We start from the raw sequence: 19059 nt of genomic DNA, 5'->3' as shown, positions 1-19059 counted from the left end.
GGGGGAGCAGGCAAGCCCCACCCTGCGTAATCGATCACAAGATGCAGCACGCACACACCATTTGAATGGCAATGTTCATCAACATTGGGGGTGCCCCCCAAAATATTTTATTGAGGGGCCAATGGGACCTTATCCCCTAGGAGTAGGCTCCTATGATTTCAGGTAACTCATATATAAACAGCTGTAGCCCTGCTTTGTGCAGAACAGCCTGCCTGGCCGAAAGTAGAACCTCCATGTAGAAGAGCAGCATATCTCTGAATGTCAGCCGCTGGGTGTACGGCAAATGATCTAAAGCTATTACCTTCAATTCCTGCCTGTGAGCTTCCTCTAAGTACCCGATTGGCGGATTGGGTGCTCCGCTTCCTGCTCTGGGATCTCAGAGAGCTGCAGGGAAAAGCAAGGAGGGGGGAAAGAAGAGGAGGAGGAGGAGGAGGAGGTCTGGCTTAAAATAGATGTCTCCGCCTCTGTTCCCCAGGTGGGTCTCTGCCACCACCACCCCAGTCTCCATCCACTCTCCCCTGGCTCTGTGCTGAATCAGCAGCCTCCAATGCCATGGCCGAGTCCCCTGGGGGAGGCACAGAGAGGTGATTTCATCGGCTGGATGTTGTCAAGTGGAGCCATCCTCCTCTTCCCTCCTCCTCTCCCTGCTGCTCCTGCTGCTGTACAAGCCAACCCAGACTGATCTCACCAGTTCCGGTCACGTTATTCTGTGTTTACGCCTTCGCTCGCTCCCTCGCTCGCCTCTGCTTCTCCTCTAACCTGCCAGGGCCTGCTGCAAACCACCTCCGGCGCCCACCATTTCCATCACCATCACCTCCCCAGCTTTGCCAAGAGGACCCAGGAGGAGGACGGGGACCGGGGAGACGGAGGAGAAGCAGCCGAGAGAGCCACCATGGAGTCCGCAACTTTGGGACGGGTGCCCTTGTGTGTCCACTGCGCCAGGAGGCTTTGAAGGAGATCCAGGAGGAGGAAGAGGAGGAGAAAACCCAGTAAGGGGGCGCCAGGGGTGGCGGGAGGGGATCTTTCCCCTCCATTCCCTCCCGCCTCCCTCTTTAATACCTCCCCGCCCCCCGCCGCCCGCCGGGTGTTTGTGGCTGACACGGAGGAGGGGAGCGTTTGGATAAGCCTCCAGGGGGGACGAGGACCCAACCTGTTCGCCCTTCCTTGCCTTGGCGTCTCCTTCCATTGATGACACCGAGTCGTGGCCACCAGTTCCTGCTGTCGCCTCCTCGTTTTGCCCAGGTAAGGAAAGCGAGGCGGCGGGAAGCGGGGGAGACGGAGAGGGAAAGATGTGCATATTGAGATCTGTTTTGGAGGAGAGAGAGAGAGAGAGAGAGAGAGAGAGAGAGAGAGAGAGAGAGAGAGAGGATTTTCCTAGGAAACCTGAATACAGAGCAGCTGCCGCTTTCTGGAGATGGTGATCCCACTGGCTCCCTGCTAAATAATAGAAGTTTGTGGATTGACTGGTTGTTGTTTTTTAAAAGGGTCGAGCTGCTTTGCAGTCCTAGAAAGGTGGAAGGGGGTCCCCCAGAGGTCATTTAGTCCAACCCCCTGCTGGTGCCAGGAATCCATGGCACAGACTCAACTCATCCACCTCTGGTTAATTTCAGGGGAAGGGAGCCATATAGGTCAGTGTTCAGAGCATGCAGAAGAGCATCCAGAGTTCAGTCCCTGGCATTTCCAGGTAGGTCCGGGAACAGCCCCTACCTGAAACCATGGAGAGAGGCTGCCAGACAGTGTTGGCAATCCTGAGCTGAATGGACCAATAATTTGGCTTGGTATAAGACACTTCCTCTGTTCCTAAATTCAACAAAGGGAGGTGTTGAGTTTCGGGGCAGCAGAGGTGGGGACTCCTCAGGCTTGGAAAGTGCCTTTTTAAGCCCAGATTGGAGTGGGTGGGAGGGATCAGAAAATGCACTCTGCTTATGCTCAAAGGCAGTTGCCCTAGGCAGAAACAAGCGAGCAGCAATTGAGCTTCCCTTAGTGCAAACATCAGAGTGTAAGCCTCTCCAGCTGCAAAGAAGAATGAGAGTCAGCGCACAAGGTCTTTGAACTATTTTTTTAAAAAAGAAAGCAGATAAAGTGGTGGCTCAGAGGTCAAATACCCAGCGAAGGTTGGTCCATTTGGGCAAAAGGGGCTTTGCCCCACCAACCTGAGTTTCTTCCCTCAGCCAGCCCCCACCTGCTTGCTTCCTTACTTACTCTCAGCCTAGGGGGTGGCACTGCCTGTCTGCTTCTTCGTCCCCCTTAAAGCATTGCCTTCATACCACTTGAGCACTCGGTCTGGTCCTTCTGCTCTTCTGACCTGCAGTGATGGGTGGAGGTTCAGCTAGAAGACCTCCCAAGGTCCTTTCCAACTCTATGAGTTGGGCAAACATCTGGAGAAGAGGTCATAACCGCAGGGAAGAGCCATAGGTCAGGGGTTCAGCATCTGCTGTGCGTGCAGACGGCCCCAGCTTCTGTCCAGGTAGGGCAGGGAATATCTCCTGCCTGAAACCATGGAAAGCCAGTCTGGGAATTTATTTATTTGTTGCCTGTATTTATACCCCACCTTTTTCTCCAAGGAGCTCAAAGTGGGATCATAGAATCATAGAATCATAGAGTTGGAAGAGACCACAAGGGCCATCGAGTCCAACCCCCTGCCAAGCAGGAAACACCATCAGAGCACTCCTGACATATGGTTGTCAAGCCTCTGCTTAAAGACCTCCAAAGAAGGAGACTCCACCACACTCCTTGGCAGCAAATTCCACTATCGAACAGCTCTTACTGTCAGGAAGTTCTTCCTAATGTTTAGGTGGAATCTTCTTTCCTGCAGTTTGGATCCATTGCTCCGTGTCTGCTTCTCTGGAGCAGCAGAAAACAACCTTTCTCCCTCCTCTATGTGACCTCCTTTTATATATTTGAACATGGCTATCATATCACCCCTTAACCTCCTCTTCTCCAGGCTAAACATGCCTCTCTTCCTCCCCGCTTTATTCAAACAACAACCCTGAGAGGCAGAGCTTAGGCTGGGAGATGGTGACTGACCCAAGGTCACCCAGGAAGTTTCATGGCTGAGTGGGGATTTGAACCCTGGTTTCCCAGCTTCTAGTCCAACACTCTCACCACTACACCACACTGGCTGTAGACAACACTGAGCTGATGATCAGCTTCCTATGTCCCGTTGGGTCACTTCCGGGTGGGCAACCTGTATCTTAGGACTCAGTGGGTTGATTGTGCTCTAGACTGCTGTGTATTCACAGGAGGAGGGGTTACGTTTTGCCTCTGGCAATGTGGGCTGTGACCCCACACATGCCAGTGACACCACCATCAACCTCTTCCTTTTAAAAGTTTGGTCAGACTCAACGGCTGGACTTTGCTGCGACACACAAACCGAGGCTTCCTCTCTGGAGTTTGTCTGTCTAGTAAAAATGCCACCGGGAGCGATGTCTCTTGAGTTGGAAGATACCAAGGAAAACTGCATTGCCCAGGAACTGGAAACACTTCCCATATAAGGGAGCTGCTTTATATACCAAGTCAGATCATTGGTCCACGCAGACCAATAGCCGCCTCTGCTCTGGCAGGCAACTCAGCCTGCCTGTGTAATCCTAAAACAACCAAAAGTCCTGAGAAGATGAATCTCCAGAGCAAATGTTGTGCTTCTGCGGTACAGCTGTGGAATCGCAGATCTGTCCTATGGTAAGGGTTGTAGCTCAATGGAAGAGCATCTGCTTTGCATCCAGACAGTTCCAGGTTCAATCTCCTGGCATCTCCAGGTTCCCACTGGAGGTCAAGGGAACCCTGTCTGAAACTCTAGAGGTCCACTGCCAGTCAGTGTAGACAATATAGGGCTAGCTGGGCCAGTGGTCTGACTCAGTGTATGGCAACTTCCTATGCACCTTGTTTCCTCTTTTCCACAGTCACTTTCCCTCTGACCCACATGCCTTTCTTCTCATGAAAGGACCCCCTTCTTTCCTATGAACCTGGTTGAAATATTATAACCAGAAGCCCTGGTTTGGTTCCCAAGTGCCCATTGGGACTGATAGGGCAGAAGCCAGGGAGCTGAACAGTAGGTGGCGCCAGAGGAAATGACAGCCAGAGCAAAGGGCTTCTAGTTTGGGCCCCATCCTCCTCCCTGCTGAGTTCTGCAGGGGCAACAGAGCAGAAAGCTGACAGTCAGGGCCACCTTCTGGACTGGTTGCATGTGAGAAGGCAGGCAAGTAGGGAATGGCTGAAGGCAGACTGAGGCTGGTGGACAGCACCCCGGGTGCCCTTACGGACAAGCCTTGACTGGTTGGAGGTTAGATGGGCAGATCAAGAGCAGAACCTCCCCGTTCCAATACTAATACTAATAATAAACATTCTTGCTAGAGATGTTTACTTGGCACGTCCCTTGATATTAGTTAAGTACCTAGAGAACATCACTGTATTCTCTTGGGTATACGGTCTCAATACTCCTTAATGCATTTGTACCTACTTTGCAATTGCCTTCTTGTATTTCAAGATTTTAGGTCTGCGGTTATGCAGAAACCCACAAGGGAAAAGCACCTGAGTTTGCTCATTGTTTGTTCATTTATTGTTTAGTTTTATAAATCTTTCCTTAAAAAACAGTAAGCCACTTTTAATACCACCAGCGGAAAAGCAAGATCTCAATGTCTGAAGGGTGCAGTTCGAGAAAAACGTAACTAACTCCCATTGTACTCAATGGGGCTTACTTTTGAGTAGGCATATAACATTCCACTGCTCCCTCTCTTATGAATTGGTGTCCTTTATGAGGTTCCCAGGTGCTGATCTTTTCCTGGGAAGATATAAGACATTGTTCTGCATCATTGATTTATTTTATTTGCATTAGGAGCACAGACAGAGAAATATCTGCCAGAGGTTGGTTGGTTGGTTGTTGTCTTGAAATAGTTCAGAGGCTCAGTGATAAAGCATATGTGAAAGCAAAAGGTCTCAAGATCAATCCCCAGGTAAGGTTGGGGAAGACTTCCTGCCTGGAACCCTGGAGAGAGATGCTGTCAGTCAGTGCCAACATTACTGATCTAAATGGACCGCTAGTTTGACCCTGTATAAGGCAGCTTGCTCTCTGTCTTTCTGTGCTCCTGGGCCATCTTTTAGGCTGGTGGCTGACAACTTTAAAAAAACCATGTAAAACTACATAATCATATTCTAATAAAAATCTAATCATTTGAAATAGCTGTTTTAAAAGTTTCACATGGCAGCAGGGCACTCGTGTAACATTAACTGAAACAGTGAAATGTTTGAACACCAGCAACACTAACATTAAATTGTTTCTAGATTCAGACTAGTATCTCAGCTGGAAACCAAAAGAGATGGATTTCTAAGGCCTGTTTAAAAACCCTTGTTGATGGGGCCAAATGTATCTCTCTTGGGAAGGGGTTCCATAAACATGGAGCCACCACCAAAGAAGCCCCGTGTCTCACGCCCTCCAATCCCAAGGATCTTAAATGTGGGTCTGTAAGCAAGCCCTTCAGAAGTCGAACTCAAAGGCAGGTTCAGATAGGATAAAGGTAAAGGTACCCCTGCCTGTACGGGCCAGTCTTGACAGACTCTGGGGTTGTGCGCCCATCTCACTCAAGAGGCCGGGGGCCAGCCTGTCCGGAGACACTTCCGGGTCACGGGGCCAGCGTGACAAAGCTGCATCTGGCGAGCCAGCGCAGCACACGGAACGCCGTTTACCTTCCCGCCAGTAAGCGGTCCCTATTTATCTACTTGCACCCGGGGGTGCTTTCGAACTGCTAGGTTGGCAGGCGCTGGGACCGAGCAGCGGGAGCGCACCCCGCCACGGGGATTCGAACCGCCGACCTTTCGATCGGCAAGCCCTAGGCGCTGAGGCTTTTACCCACAGCGCCACCCGCGTCCCTACCATGTATTAAATTCAGCTAAGTGCCTAGAAGAAGGAGTTGCATAAATAGGCTTTGACACCACTTTGCAATTCTGTGAGCGCCTATCTGGGTGTAAGCCCAGCTGAAAATGAGACTTGCTTCAACAGAATCGTGTTGAAAATCACCTAACCTACAATTCTGTGAATAATCTTGATTTCTCATTCAGTATCTAATTAAACACCATATTTGGAATTTTTTAAAAAAGCTGTTTTATTTTTATTTTTTGCATTTATAAACCACCTTTAACTTCTAAGGAGCACAAGGTGGTGCACGTGGTTCACCTCCTCCCCATTCCATCCTCAGAGCAACCCTGTGAGGTAGGTTGAGCTAAGACATGGTGACTGGCCCAAGGTCACCCAGTGAACTTCATGGCTGAGTTGGGATTCAAACCTTGGTCTCCCAGGTCATAGTTTTCAGTTGGCAGAGCGTGAGACTGTTAATCTCAGGGTTTTGGGTTTGAGACCCATGTTGGGCAAAAGATTCCTGCGTCACAGGGGGTTGGACTAGATGACCCTGTGGCCTCTTCCAACCCTACGATTCTGTGGTTCTGCTCTGTGCAAGAACAGCAGCCTGTTTGATTTGTTTTTATTCAAACAGGTGGAACGTGCAAATATATTCAAATATATCAATTGCTTGATTTGTTTAAAGCCAATGTCTTTCAGTACATCAGCCTACAGGACTCGCTTGAGAGAGGGTAGCAGGAGAGGAGAAGCAGCTCCCTCTTACTGCAAGCCACTATTGCCGTGAGAGCAACTCATGAATCCACGTCTAATTCCCTCTAGGCTCTGACGGTTGATAATTGTGTTGCGATGGAGACCCTGTCCCTGGAGCACCATATCCAAAGTGTGCAAAGACACATTGCCTTCTTGAAGAAGGAGCAGATGGAACTCCTCCACGATTTGCACCTGGAGATCCTACACTTACAGAAGCACTGCACAGGTGAGCTGAGTGGGTTGTGGGGCAGGGAACCGGTGGCCCTCCAAGTCTCGTGAAACTCCCTGACCACTAGGCCTGCAGGTTGGGTCTGGCGAGAGTTGTGGGCTTCCAGAAGGTATGGGTGTCCTGTCTCTCACTGGAGGGAGATCTTGAACTCCAACCTCTGCATACTATCCTTTGCTTTTTCCTGTAGGACTAATTGCAGTCGTTAACAGTCATCAACAGGTTTACCGTACCCATTGAGTCAATCACTCCTCTCCTACCACCCTTCTGAGAAAACTCCCACCCCACCATCCCACTATATATATAGGTCTGGTGACTTCTGTTTCAGTGTATCTGAAGAAGCGTGCATGCACACGAAAGCTTATACCTAGAACAAACTTAGTTGGTCTCTAAGATGCTACTGGACAATTTTTTAATTTTTTAATTTATTTCCAATGCCTGCTTCTGCCCAAATCGTTCAGACTTTATTCACTATGGTGCATCGGCAAGGCAAAGGTCCAAAGGCACTGCAGGTGAATTGCATGGCTTAGGGGCAAGCTAAGAAGTGGATGCAACCAGAACAGGCCAGGTACAGTCTATTTGCGCAGCGAGCAAGAGGACTCTCGGGACTGGACAAGGCAAGCTCAGAAGGCTCATCCACAACTTCCACTTGTCCCACCACTTTCCCCTGAGAAAAACTTGCACTTTGCCATTGAATTGGAGCAAATGTCAAAATGGGTTTTCTGCGAGTTGATTCAGTGGTAAAGAGTGGGTTTTCCCAGGGAAAGTGGTGGGTCAAACATAGAACCTCCCAGCCCCGTGGTTTCTAGGCATGGGGCAAGCAGAAGTGTGTACAAGCCCTGAGTTGGTTGATGTTCTCGCTGGAATTTCCAGGACCTAGGAAGGGGAGTCAATGCCAGCTCAGCATCCAACTTGTCTCTTCCAAGGGAAAAACCTTTCTATTAGAGAAGGCTCTGGAGGGAACTGGCTAGGGTGTCTGGTGGTAACACAGGGGAAAGTTCTTTCCCTGACAACGGGCTTGAACCCTCTCCTGAACTGCAGCTCCTTGCATTCCTGCCCACCCAGTGACATAGCATGGGGCAGTTGCCCGGGTCCCAAAAAATTTAGGGACACAAAATTTCAATACCCAGTGCTGCTTCAATACAGTTGCTTGCTTCTGTGACTGGGCTCTGTTGAAAATGACTTCTTCATGCAAACCAGGAAGTGACCTCTCCAGACAATGGAACAACTCTTAATTTCTTATCTCTACAGCTGCGATCTCCTGGGTGATGCAGATGCCACTAGGCAGTTGAATGCACATGTGTACTCTGTCCCTTTCCCTCCCTCCCATCCCGCTCTGCATGGCCCTGGGCTCTGGCAACCCACTCTACGCCACTGTGCCCACCAACTCCCTCTCTGGCTCCAAAGTTTCTTGGGGCTCCAGCATTGCTTTTTGGACTCCACTGGGACCTTCCCTGGGGTCATGTGGTTCTAACTCTCCAGGCTCCTCCCATCCCTCCTCCTGATCTGACCGTTCCCTCCACGCCACCTCCAAGGGACTCCAGCTCCCATCAGTTCCAGCCAGCATGGCCAGTGGTCAGAGGCAATGGGATTTGGAGTCCAACAACATCTGGAGGGACCACTGGATCCCCATCCCTGACAAAGAGCATCAGTACGTACACACAGCCAGAAGTTTCTGGTCGTAGACCCAACAGCTTCTGAGAAAGACCTTTAAGAGTCAGACGGCAATTGAACACATTGGTGTTGGGAGACTGTGTAATCTGCTGCCTGGAAAGATTTCAAGGACGCCAGAGCAAGGCCACATTCACACCCTATATCTAAAGCATTATGGCACCACTTTAACCAGCCATTACTTCCCCCAGAGAATTCTGGGAGCTGTAATTTGGTGCTGGGAGTTGTTAGGAGAACCCCTATTCCTCTCCTAGAGCTACAGTTCCCAGAATGGTCTAACAGTCAATCCCTCTTCCCTCTTCTGAGTTTTGTATCTCAGGGGGTCTCCTAGCAAATCTCAGCCTCCTTATCAAACTGCTGCTCCTAGAATCATTTGGGTGAAGCCATGGCAGATCAAAGTGACACCTCGATGCTTTAAATGTATGGTGCAAATGTGGCTTACGTTAGTAATCAGTTCTCTAATTGGTTTCCATCTGGGAATACACGTTGAATGAAAGAGAGAGGTTTTTCTACCACATTCTCTCTCTGTCTGTCTTTTAGGAAACGCAGTTGGAATTGTAATTAGGGTGGTTGGGCTAAATTTGATTTCAATGCAATCCAGTTTAAGACGTTCCTTTCTGTTAGGGCGGACGACTAAACAGTGTTTTGAGTTACAATAGACAAAAGCCTGGGGGTGGGGAGGGGAACATATGAGTGTGAGCATTTTGTTAATCCAGCAGTCCTTTGCCTGATCCAAGATTGTGGGAGGGAGCCACTGTGGGGGAGGGGCAAAGTACATTGTGTGTTACAAAGCCATCATTAAACCCCCTGTCTCCTCCTCTTCAAAGAGGATTAATTTCAGCCCTGTGCCATGTGCATCAGTGTTAAGTGATCTCATTTGTAGCGGTTTTGGCGCATGGGTGGGGGACGGGTGGGCAATCGCGCATCCAGTCAGCTTGCAGAAGTCTCTTCTGAAGAGACAAAGGAAGCTGTGGATCCAGTATTTAGATTCCTCGGTTCCTGCTCAAGTTCCAGAAGTGTAATCCGAAAGGAAATTCCAGAAGCGAAAGGTTGCCAACAGAGAATGAGGATATTAACTTGGCTTTGGGTTAAGTCATTCTTCCTTGCACTTGACCCAGAAAGTGCAGCTGGCACAGAATGCTGCAGCCAGGTTGCTGACAGGTGTGAAGCCCCCGTCAGCATATATAACACCTGTTCTCAAAGATCTGCACTGGCGGCCCATTTGCTACTGGGCCAAGTTTAAGGTGTTAGAATATAAAGCTTTAACAATCTGGGGACCAGTTTATGTGCAGGGTCACCTTAGCAACATATGCCCACTCAACCTTCTTCCATCTGTGGAACTGGCGTGATGGCGGGTTCCCCATAATATTTGTTCTGCAACTGTAAGAGAATCAATCTTTTAGTAGGTGGCGCTGTGGGTTAAACCACAGAGCCTAGGACTTGCCGATCTGAAGGTCGGCAGTTCGAATTCCCGCAACGGGGTGAGCTCCCGTTGCTCGGTCCCTGCTCCTGCCAACCTAGCAATTCGAAAGCACGTTAAAGTGCAAGTAGATAAATAGGTACCGCTCCGGTGGGAAGGTATACGGCGTTTCCATGCACTGCTCTGGTTTGCCAGAAGTGGCTTAGTCATGCTGGCCACATGACTGTACGCTGGCTCCCTTGGCCAATAAAGCAAGATGAGCGCCGCAACCCCAGAGTCGGTCACGACTGGACCTAATGGCCAGGGGTCCCTTTACCTTTACACTTTGAAACTCCCTGTGTATTGAACTCACTCAATTTCAATAGAAGGTTGAGAGGGGCAGGGCCTTGTGAACACCAGAGAAGACTTCTGTCCCGTGGGCACCATATTAGCAAATCACGATCTTGGAGTGCTCCTGAGGTAGAAACATATTTATGGTTGACTTCTCTACGACCCGCTGGACAACCATGTATGTATGAGTTCCACTGGAGCTCTCCGAGGTCCTGAAGAGGCTTAACCTGCTTACTACAGTACTTAGAACTGCTGCTCTAGGTAGTAGGCAGGGTGAGCCACTTCAGGACTTAGGAGAGCTCCTAGGGAGAACATATATTACTGTCCAGTGGTAGGTATCTTCAGGTCCCAAGGAAAGGTGGGTGATGTTGCTTCAGCAGTTTTTGGCTGAGCCACAGGTAGGCATTTGCTCTCTTGTAAGTGGTAAATAATAATAATAATAATAATAATAATAATAATAATAATAATAATTTTTATTTATTAATAAAAATTAATAAAAAAGTAAAGGAATCTTGGGGGCGATTTAGCGAAGGAAAACAACTAAGCCTGGAAGACTTAAGCATACACTTACTCCTCACTGCTCAAAATTGTAACCTTCAATCAGAGCTTTGTTACGTATTGTACAGGAGAAGGACTAAGCCAAAACAGGAGTGGATGCTTCCCCTCTGCCATCCGCTCTCCTTTGCTCCAGTTTCATTAGAAAACCTTCAATTGACTTGCTCCCGCCCGCCCCCAAAAAGAGGCAAGAGATGTATCACTTTGACCACACTTCAAAATAAAGTCGCTCTGTTTTCCCCCTTACTTCAGGAGTCTTGCCCACCTGCATTTTCTTTTTATGGAAACGCCAAATAAAATATTTGTTTTCCAGTGACACAATCGTACCAACAAAGCAGGCTTGTATAAAAGGAAGACTGAACTTGCTTAATGCCTTCCTTCTGCCTCAAATGCATTAACCTGTTAGAAAGGGGGTTGGATTAGTGATCCATGGTTACAGCAAATGCGCTACCCCCATGCCAGCCCATTTGCTTCTGCTTGCCTTGCTGCTGTGCAAGTTGTGCATGGTCTTTTAGGTGCAGGAAATGGGCAGACAGCTCCCTGGTGGCATGGAGATCAGTTAGGGGATCCTGCTTGCCCTCCTCTTCCACTGAGGAGACCTGCCCCGCAAGGTTCAAAAGCTAGGCAAGGCTATAAACCCAATAGCTTGTTCTACATCAGGGGTGGGGAACCCATTTTTTTAAGCCAGATGGCCACATCTCGTTTCTGACATCCTTCCTGGCCCACATGCCAGTGGTGGGTGGGACCAGGAGCAAATGTGGGTGGAGCCACATATGCTAATTTACTCAGACAACACCCTCTGTCCTCTACCCATTATCGGAATGCAAGGACGCATCTTAGTGAAGCAAAAGGTGAGGTGTAGGGTCTGTGGAGAAGGGGTGCTGCTAAAAAACTGCTAGCACATCTGCAAAGCTAAGCAGGGTCTGGTATGGTTTCAAATTGGGTGGGGGACTGTGTGTTGAGATTGCAGGGGGTCGGACTCGATGACCCTCAAGATCCCTTCCAGTTCTACAGTTCTATGGTATGGCTGAGGAGGGCGGCTTAGGGAGACACCCCCGTGAGTCAGATAGAGAGGTCTGGATGTCTGTGGTCAGCCTCTGAGTCCAAAGACTCCCATCCTGCACCCATGTGTGAGTCATTTCTGAAACACAATTGTGTTCCCTGAGTAGCCACCAGAAAGAAAAAGGGCCAAACTCTCCAGTCCTTTGTAATCCCCACATTTCCAGTATCAGGTCTTGTGGGAAGATAAATGCTGTTAACAATACTGGAATGAGTCATTTCTTGGAATGAGCCTGACATACGAAAGGCGCAACTTGGCCCTCCTCCCATCCTGCCTAAATTTAGGCGGGAAATGTATGCTTCCAGTTCTCCTCACCCCATTCTTTCTGTAGTCCTGGGAAGGTAAAATGGGAACCTTAATTAGCATTGGCATGAACAAAAAAGAAGTGGACGTCTCACACGAAGGGATCGTGAGGATGTGTTTCTTTAGACGCTAATCATCAAAACACTCAGCTGAAACGTTCGGTTTTGTTTCTGAAGCGATAATGAAACGCCAGAATTGGGCAATGGATTGGGCCAACTGAGAGAAATAAAAGTACCGCTCATTCTGCCTTGGTCTGACCACACCTGGAATACTGTGTCCTGTTCTGGGCACCACAATTTAAGAAGGATATTGACAAGCTGGAACGTATACAGAGGAGGGCACCCAAGATGATCAAGAGTCTGGAAACCAAGGATGTGAGGGCGATCTGGCTGCGACATCTGTCACCCCATTGATCGCCAGGGTTGATTCGGCTGATCTGGCTGGCTAGGCAGGTGTCCCCTTCCTCCCTCACCGCTCCATGTGCGTCCCTCCCGAAGCTGCGCGCTCGGTGGAAGAGGACGACCATCCCAGATAGAAGGAGTGTACCGTTCTTCGGTCAAGGGTATACGATAGCTGCGCTCCCCTGCTAGAACCTCCAAACAAGAGTCTGGAAACCAAGTCTGATGAAGAACGGTTGAGGGAGTTGGGTTATGTTTAGTCTGGTAAAGAAGAGCCTGAGAGGAGATATGATAGCCATCCTCAAATATCTAAAGGGCTGTCACATAGAGGATAGAGCAAGCTTGTTTTCTCCTGCTCTGGAGGGTAAGACTCGAACCAACAGCTTCAAGTTGCAAAGAGATTCTGACTAAACAGGAAGAACTGTTTGACAGTGGAATGTTGGTGGGCCCTCCTTCTTTGGTGGTTTTCAAGCAGAGGTTGGATTGTCGTCTGTCATGGGTGCTTTGAGATAGTGGAGATTCCTGCATCACAGGGGGTTCGACTAGATGACCCTCGGGGTCCCTCCAAACTACAATTCTATGAGTTTCAAAAAATCTGCACGTTAGTTAAAATTGCATACAAAACTGTCTGTGCCGAGAAAGAGTCACACTGAAATGGTAGTGGATTTTCATGAGGACTTTCTGTTTTCTTGGAAAAACACAAACTGATGTGGAAATGGCGAGAGCTGAACATAACGTTGGGGGAAAATTGAGAAACTGGAATCGGCAGATTCGCCCATCTCTGCCAGAGAGATGCTGCAGAGTTTTACAATAGCTGCAGGAACGAGGCAGGAGGAGGTGGGCATAAGGCTGCCCGTATTGATTTGCAATAGGATAGCAGGAGAGATCTGAATAGCTTACCAGAAATTGCTGTGCCTAGTCCATTACTTGCATGTTTCCGCCACTGATCTCATTCTCAGAGGATCCGGAGGGGAGGGGGAGGGGGAGGGAGAGGAAGTGAAGGTTCAGCCCTGTTGATCACTGTCTCAAAGTCACAGCAATGACTAGCACAAAGGTGGGGGACCTCTGGCCCTCCAGATGTTTTTGGACCTCCATCAGCCCCAGCTTGCATGGCCAATGGCCAGGGGTGTTGGGGTTTGTTTTCCAGCAACATTGATCCACCACAATGCTCAAACAAGGAAGGTTAGAGTCAATATGAAAACTATTTTATTTTTAAGAAAGACAATGATTAACTATTACAGTTCTTGTTCTTTTTTCAGCCTCCTCATTTTCCTAAGTGCTTTCCCTCCCCTCCCAATTTTGTTCCACCATTGTTCTTAATTTCATGGCAGTCCATTAATTATTTTGGAGGCATCAAATAAGGCCTGGGACAGCTCAGTTGGTGGAGCATGAGACTCCTAACCTCAGGGTTGTGGTCTTCAGCCCCACGCTGGGCCAAAGATTCCTGCACTGCAGGGGGTTGGACTAGATGACCCTTGTGGTCCCTTCCAACTCCACCATTCTAGGGTTCTATCAGGCTCAGTTATTAGAAAAGAAAGACTAGGGAACAAAAATAGACGTGGCACCACGGGAGATCCAGGATTTGGACTCACCTGTGGTTCTTGCTTTTGCATCAAAACACTTCTGCGCATCCAAGCTAAAGGGAAGAAATTCAATTCAGTTGACATTTAAAGGCACATCCACCTAATTCAAACCAAAACGCAGCTGTCCTTTGATGTTCTCACTTCCCCAAATTTTGCAACGAAGTTCTCCAACCAAACAATGTTTACAAAAGTTCTCCAATAGAAGTTCTGCAATAAAACAATGTTTACAAAAGTTCTCCAATAGAAGTTCTGCAATAAAACAATGTTTACAAAAATGCATATACTAGGGAAAGTGTGCATGAATGCATATATTAGTGAGGTCATGAGGTCCTCATTTTTAAACAACAACAACAACACAGAGAGAAATTGGACAGAAAGGGGGAGAACCGAACATAAGGCTGGAAAAATGAGGACGTGAAATCAATTGAAATTGAATTGAATTGAATAACACACACCCCATCCTTAGGCCAGACGTGGTGGAGTTGAGCTCACAAGGGCTGGGGTGAGGAAGGATGGCTCCAGAGTTTCGGCTGAACTCCAGCTCCTATCACCCCCAAACAGTGGCCAGTTTGGCTGGGGCTGATGGAAGTTGAAATCCAACCACATCTGGAGGGCCACAGTTTAGCCATGCCGATTTAGACTTAAATCTAGAAGAGGTTCCTGGTGGTGCAAGCTGTTCAGTGCCTTGAATGTGGTGGACTCTCCATCATAATCAGAGCCCAAATGGCCACCTATCAGAGATGCCAGAGCAATGGGTTTCTGGTAACAGCATCCCTGATAGGTGAACCTTTGAGGCAGCTCGCAGCTCTGTGATTCCAAAGTTCTCCACCCCAGGGACCACAGGGCAGGCAGGAAACTCCGTGGTGACTTTTGCAGCTCACGTTGATGCAGTCTGAAGAAGGTACCCATCCGGTCTTTCCCCAATGGGGACCAAACAGGCACAACTACCTATGTTAGGTAAAAGAAAATTGGAACAAACCCCTGTTAACAGAGGCAGTTGGGACATGTGGTTTCAACTAAACGATTTGCAGGAGCCCGTGTTTCATTTGGTTTTTTGCAGCTCTGTGATCGGCAACAGAAGAAAAGAGACAGGCGAAAGAAGAAGCAATTGTGCTTGAACTGCAACTTCAATTTGCAAAGCTTGCATGAGTCATACAAGTCAAAGAATGCAGTGCTTTTTCCAGGGCTGGCTTCAGAATGCTCATTCTGTCCTTTGTTTAGAACACTGGATATGAATAGCAGCCTGATAGCACAGGCTCTGAGTGGAGCAGGAGCTGGCCAGGCCAGGACAGAGGAGATGAGTGACCAACAAATGACCACTGAGAAGGATCCAGTGGGCTGGGAAGGTCTCTACCTGGGTCAGGAGAGCCCAAGGAAGAGGATCCTGGGGAAAGACCTAATGGGGTGAACTTCGCTTGCCTTGTCTCCCCACCAGTCCCCACAGTGCAAGGCGCAGGCCCCATCTCTAGCTGTCAAACAGCTCTTACCAGAAAGTACCAGTAAGTACTTACCAGTACTTACCAGAAAGTACTTCCTGGTGTTCAGTAGGAATCTCCTTTCTTGCAACTTGAAGCCTATGGTGCCACCAACTTTGCCTCCAGGAATGTCATAAACCATGATCTGCACTAAGGCAGGAATGTCCAGCTGCACAAATATAAGATAATAATAATAAATAATATTTTTTTATTTATACTCCACCCTTCCCAGTTCAGAAAACCGGGCTCAGGGTGGCTAACAACAAATTTAACACAATTGTAAAAGCAGCATAAAATACAGTATAAAAACATGAATAACAATAAAATTCAAAGTTCAGAAATCAATTTGGGGAAAACCCATCTAATAAGCATTAGATAGTCACCAGGGCTAGCTGGCTGAATTAGTCCTACCTGGGCCAGCGAGGAGGCCAGGGGAGAATTAGCTGTGGGGTCTCAGAGTGGGTGATCTTCATAAAAGGGGAGGGGGAGGGAAGGGAAGGGAAGGGAAAGAAAAGATCAGGCTGAATTCAAATTAAAGGCCAGGCGGAATAGCTCTGTCATACAGGCCTGATGGAAGGAGGTTAAATCCTGAAGGACCCTAGACTCATGGGACATAGCATTCCACCAGGTCGGAGCCATCACTGAAAAGGCCCTGGCCCTGGTGGAGGATATAAGATGTGGGGCTTCCGGCTTACTAGTACATGTGAAAGAGATCTAGGGGTATTAGTGGACCACAAGCTTAACATGAGTCAACAGTGTGATGCAGCAGCAAAAAAAGGCTAATGCTGTTCTAGGCTGCATCAACAGCAGTCTAGTATCCAAGTCAAGGGAAGTCATAATACTGCTCTATTCTGCTTCAGCCAAACCACACCCAGAGTACAGTGGTACCTCGGTTTAAGAACAGTCCAGTTTAAGAACGATTTGGTTTACAAACTCTGCAAAACCAGAAATACTGTCTTGGTTTGAGAACTTTACTTCGGTCTAAGAAGGGAATCCGAATGGTGGAAGGGCACCTGTGGCGGGAGGCCTCATTAGGGAAAGCACGGACTTCCGGGTTGGCGCCATTGTTTAATGGCGGATTCACTCCGAGCTCCGGAGGGAATCGGCTCCGTAGCGTCTGGGTCTGGCCGCTGCGGCGAAGCGGGGACCCTTAAAATCACAGGCGCGGATGCCTGTGAACACAGAGACTCGGCGGGCACCATTTGCGCCCCCCCAATCCGCGACGGAGCCTTTTTAAAGGCTTCGGAACGGAGGCAGGGTGAGGCGTGGTGCTGAGAGTACTCCCTCGCCTACGGAGTGAAGCCGCAAGCCATTGACAGAGAGCGCCAACTTCTTTCAAGACCGACTGGACTCTAAAATATAAACCTGTGAGTAATACGGAGATTGGAACGTTAAAAAATTTTAATTTTGGATTTGGAACGAACGGGAAGGGGCTAAAAAGGAAGTCACCCCCCCCTCTTTGTAAACAATTTAAAGCAAAGGACTGGGCAACTAAGGTCGAGAGAACCTGTTTTTTAGTGAAAAGATCTTGATTTCACGGTTTTGACACTATAAGGATTTACTGGAGGATAAAAAGAATTTGGGGACTGGAATTTCACACCCCCCCGAGACCCGGGAACGCCCCAAGAGAAAGTCTGCTGCATGGAAGATTTTGACAGCTGTCAAGAGAGCTGCTAGTCAGCTAGTTGCCAGCTGGAAAAAGAGAACATTGTTTCTGCTGTTTTTGCTGGTTTACTTGGTACAACTTTGTTGAAAATAATGAGGGCTGATACAAAATAACTGGACTTTTGGTTTTGAGCTGAAAGGAACATTAAGGAACTAAAATCCCCCTAGAGGGGTAATAGGGATACTACATTACAAAAATGACTGGAGTACGTAAATTCCAAGCAGAACTGGACAGAACACTCGCTCTCTTGGGAAACTTGAAAGATGAATACAATGTTATGTCTACAAAGGTATCACTACTACACTGGACAGTAAACAACAGTTTTGAGCCTGATAAGGACTTGAAACAGGAAGCCTACTTAACTGAACAAATAAATGAAACTGAAAGTGCAGAAATAATGGAGCAAGGTGCTGTTTTTGAAGAAAATGAAGGAGAAGTAGGAGATGTGCAGGAGTTGAAGGAGAGTTACAATATGAGGCCTGACATGATGATAAAAAAGGACAATAAAAATTGGATGTGGAAAGCCTGGTCTGAATGGGAGCCTGGGAAATGGAGAGATCTCCCTTGGAGGAGATCTGAAGACCTGAGGATTACAAATCTGCGGAAGGTGAAAGCTGGAGCCTTGGGGACATCTGGATCTGTAAGAAATTTGAAACAAGAGTTGGAGCCCCCCATAGGCTTTGCTTTTAAGTATGGAAGACTGGCTGGAAGCAACAAGGATTCTGCTGGGCCGGAGGCCCTCCGAGACTTGGGGTTCAACATTAAGGACCATCAAAGAGACCGGCAGAAAGGAACTGAGAGAGATAAAAGGGCCTCAGATGTGAGGTCTCCAGGCTAAATAAATAACATAAAGACTGATGGACATTGGTCGGGGACTGGAACCGGGAAAAGGGTGGGTGGAGGTTGGGAATCCAAAGGGCATATAAGGATAATTTGTTTTCTTTTTTTTATTTTTAATTAGTGGTAAGGAAATTGGGTAAATCGTGGAAGGGAAATTTTGGTCGACTTTAGGAAAAAGGTTTAAGAATAACCAATGAGGTATAAGTATTGATGTGTGTTTTTAACAAGGTAAAATTGGTTTCTTCTTTTTTAAATTAATTGAAAATAAGATTGTTAAAAATAAATGGAGGAAATGGAAAAAAGAAGCAATGTAAAAAATGGTATGTTAGAATAAATGTATAAGTTAAGGTAAAGAAATAAGTTAAGGACTTGCTGAACTGACAATTTAAATTGGAATACAAGAAGGGGAGGTGTGAGGAGGTCTGAGAAATAAGGTTAAGAACAATAAGTATTAGTAACTTTATGTGTTTTTTCTATTTTTCTTTTGTTGTTTAATTTTGTTATGTATTGTTGTATTTTTCTTTTGTTCTGTTTATTTTTTGTTCTTGTTTGTTTCTTGAAAATGCTAATAAATATTTAATTAAAAAAAAACATTAGGGAAAGCACGCCTCAGTTTAAGAATGGTTTTGGTTTAAGAACAGACTTCCAGAATGGATTAAGTTCGTAAACCAAGGTACTGTGTCTAGTTCTGGGAGCCACAGTTTAAGATAACCAGAGCATGCACCACTCTGGCGAGACAGTCTGCAGGCAGGTAGGATCTCAGCCTGCGTACCAGATGGAGCTGGTAGACATCAAGACCATTAGTTCTCTTCTTTTCAATAGAGCATTCCTACCAATCAGTTGAGGGGCTTGCTCCTGGTGGCAAATGAAGGTGTCAGGGATTGGACTCGAGAGGGGGCGAGAGAGAGGAGGAGGAATGGTGGGGATCGTGCCC

The 19059-nt window shown here is 47.7% G+C and overlaps 1 protein-coding gene across 1 annotated transcript in view; it reads left to right on the top strand.

Annotated features, from left to right (window-relative positions):
- Positions 1-424: 424 nt before the first annotated feature.
- CCDC92B (coiled-coil domain containing 92B) overlaps positions 425-19059 on the top strand; it is a 31474-nt gene continuing 12839 nt past the window's right edge. Inside the window, exons 1-2 of the mRNA XM_053367746.1 lie at positions 425-1242; positions 6668-6824. Of these exons, the coding sequence (XP_053223721.1) occupies positions 1189-1242; positions 6668-6824 (211 nt within the window). The 5' untranslated portion in view covers positions 425-1188. The remainder of the gene's footprint in view (positions 1243-6667; positions 6825-19059) is intronic.

Source organism: Podarcis raffonei, chromosome 15 (genome assembly GCF_027172205.1).
Source record: "Podarcis raffonei isolate rPodRaf1 chromosome 15, rPodRaf1.pri, whole genome shotgun sequence".
Classification (NCBI taxonomy): Eukaryota; Metazoa; Chordata; class Lepidosauria; order Squamata; family Lacertidae; genus Podarcis; species Podarcis raffonei.
Note: the sequence above shows the minus strand (reverse complement) of the source record. Positions and strands in the feature narration are given on the sequence as shown.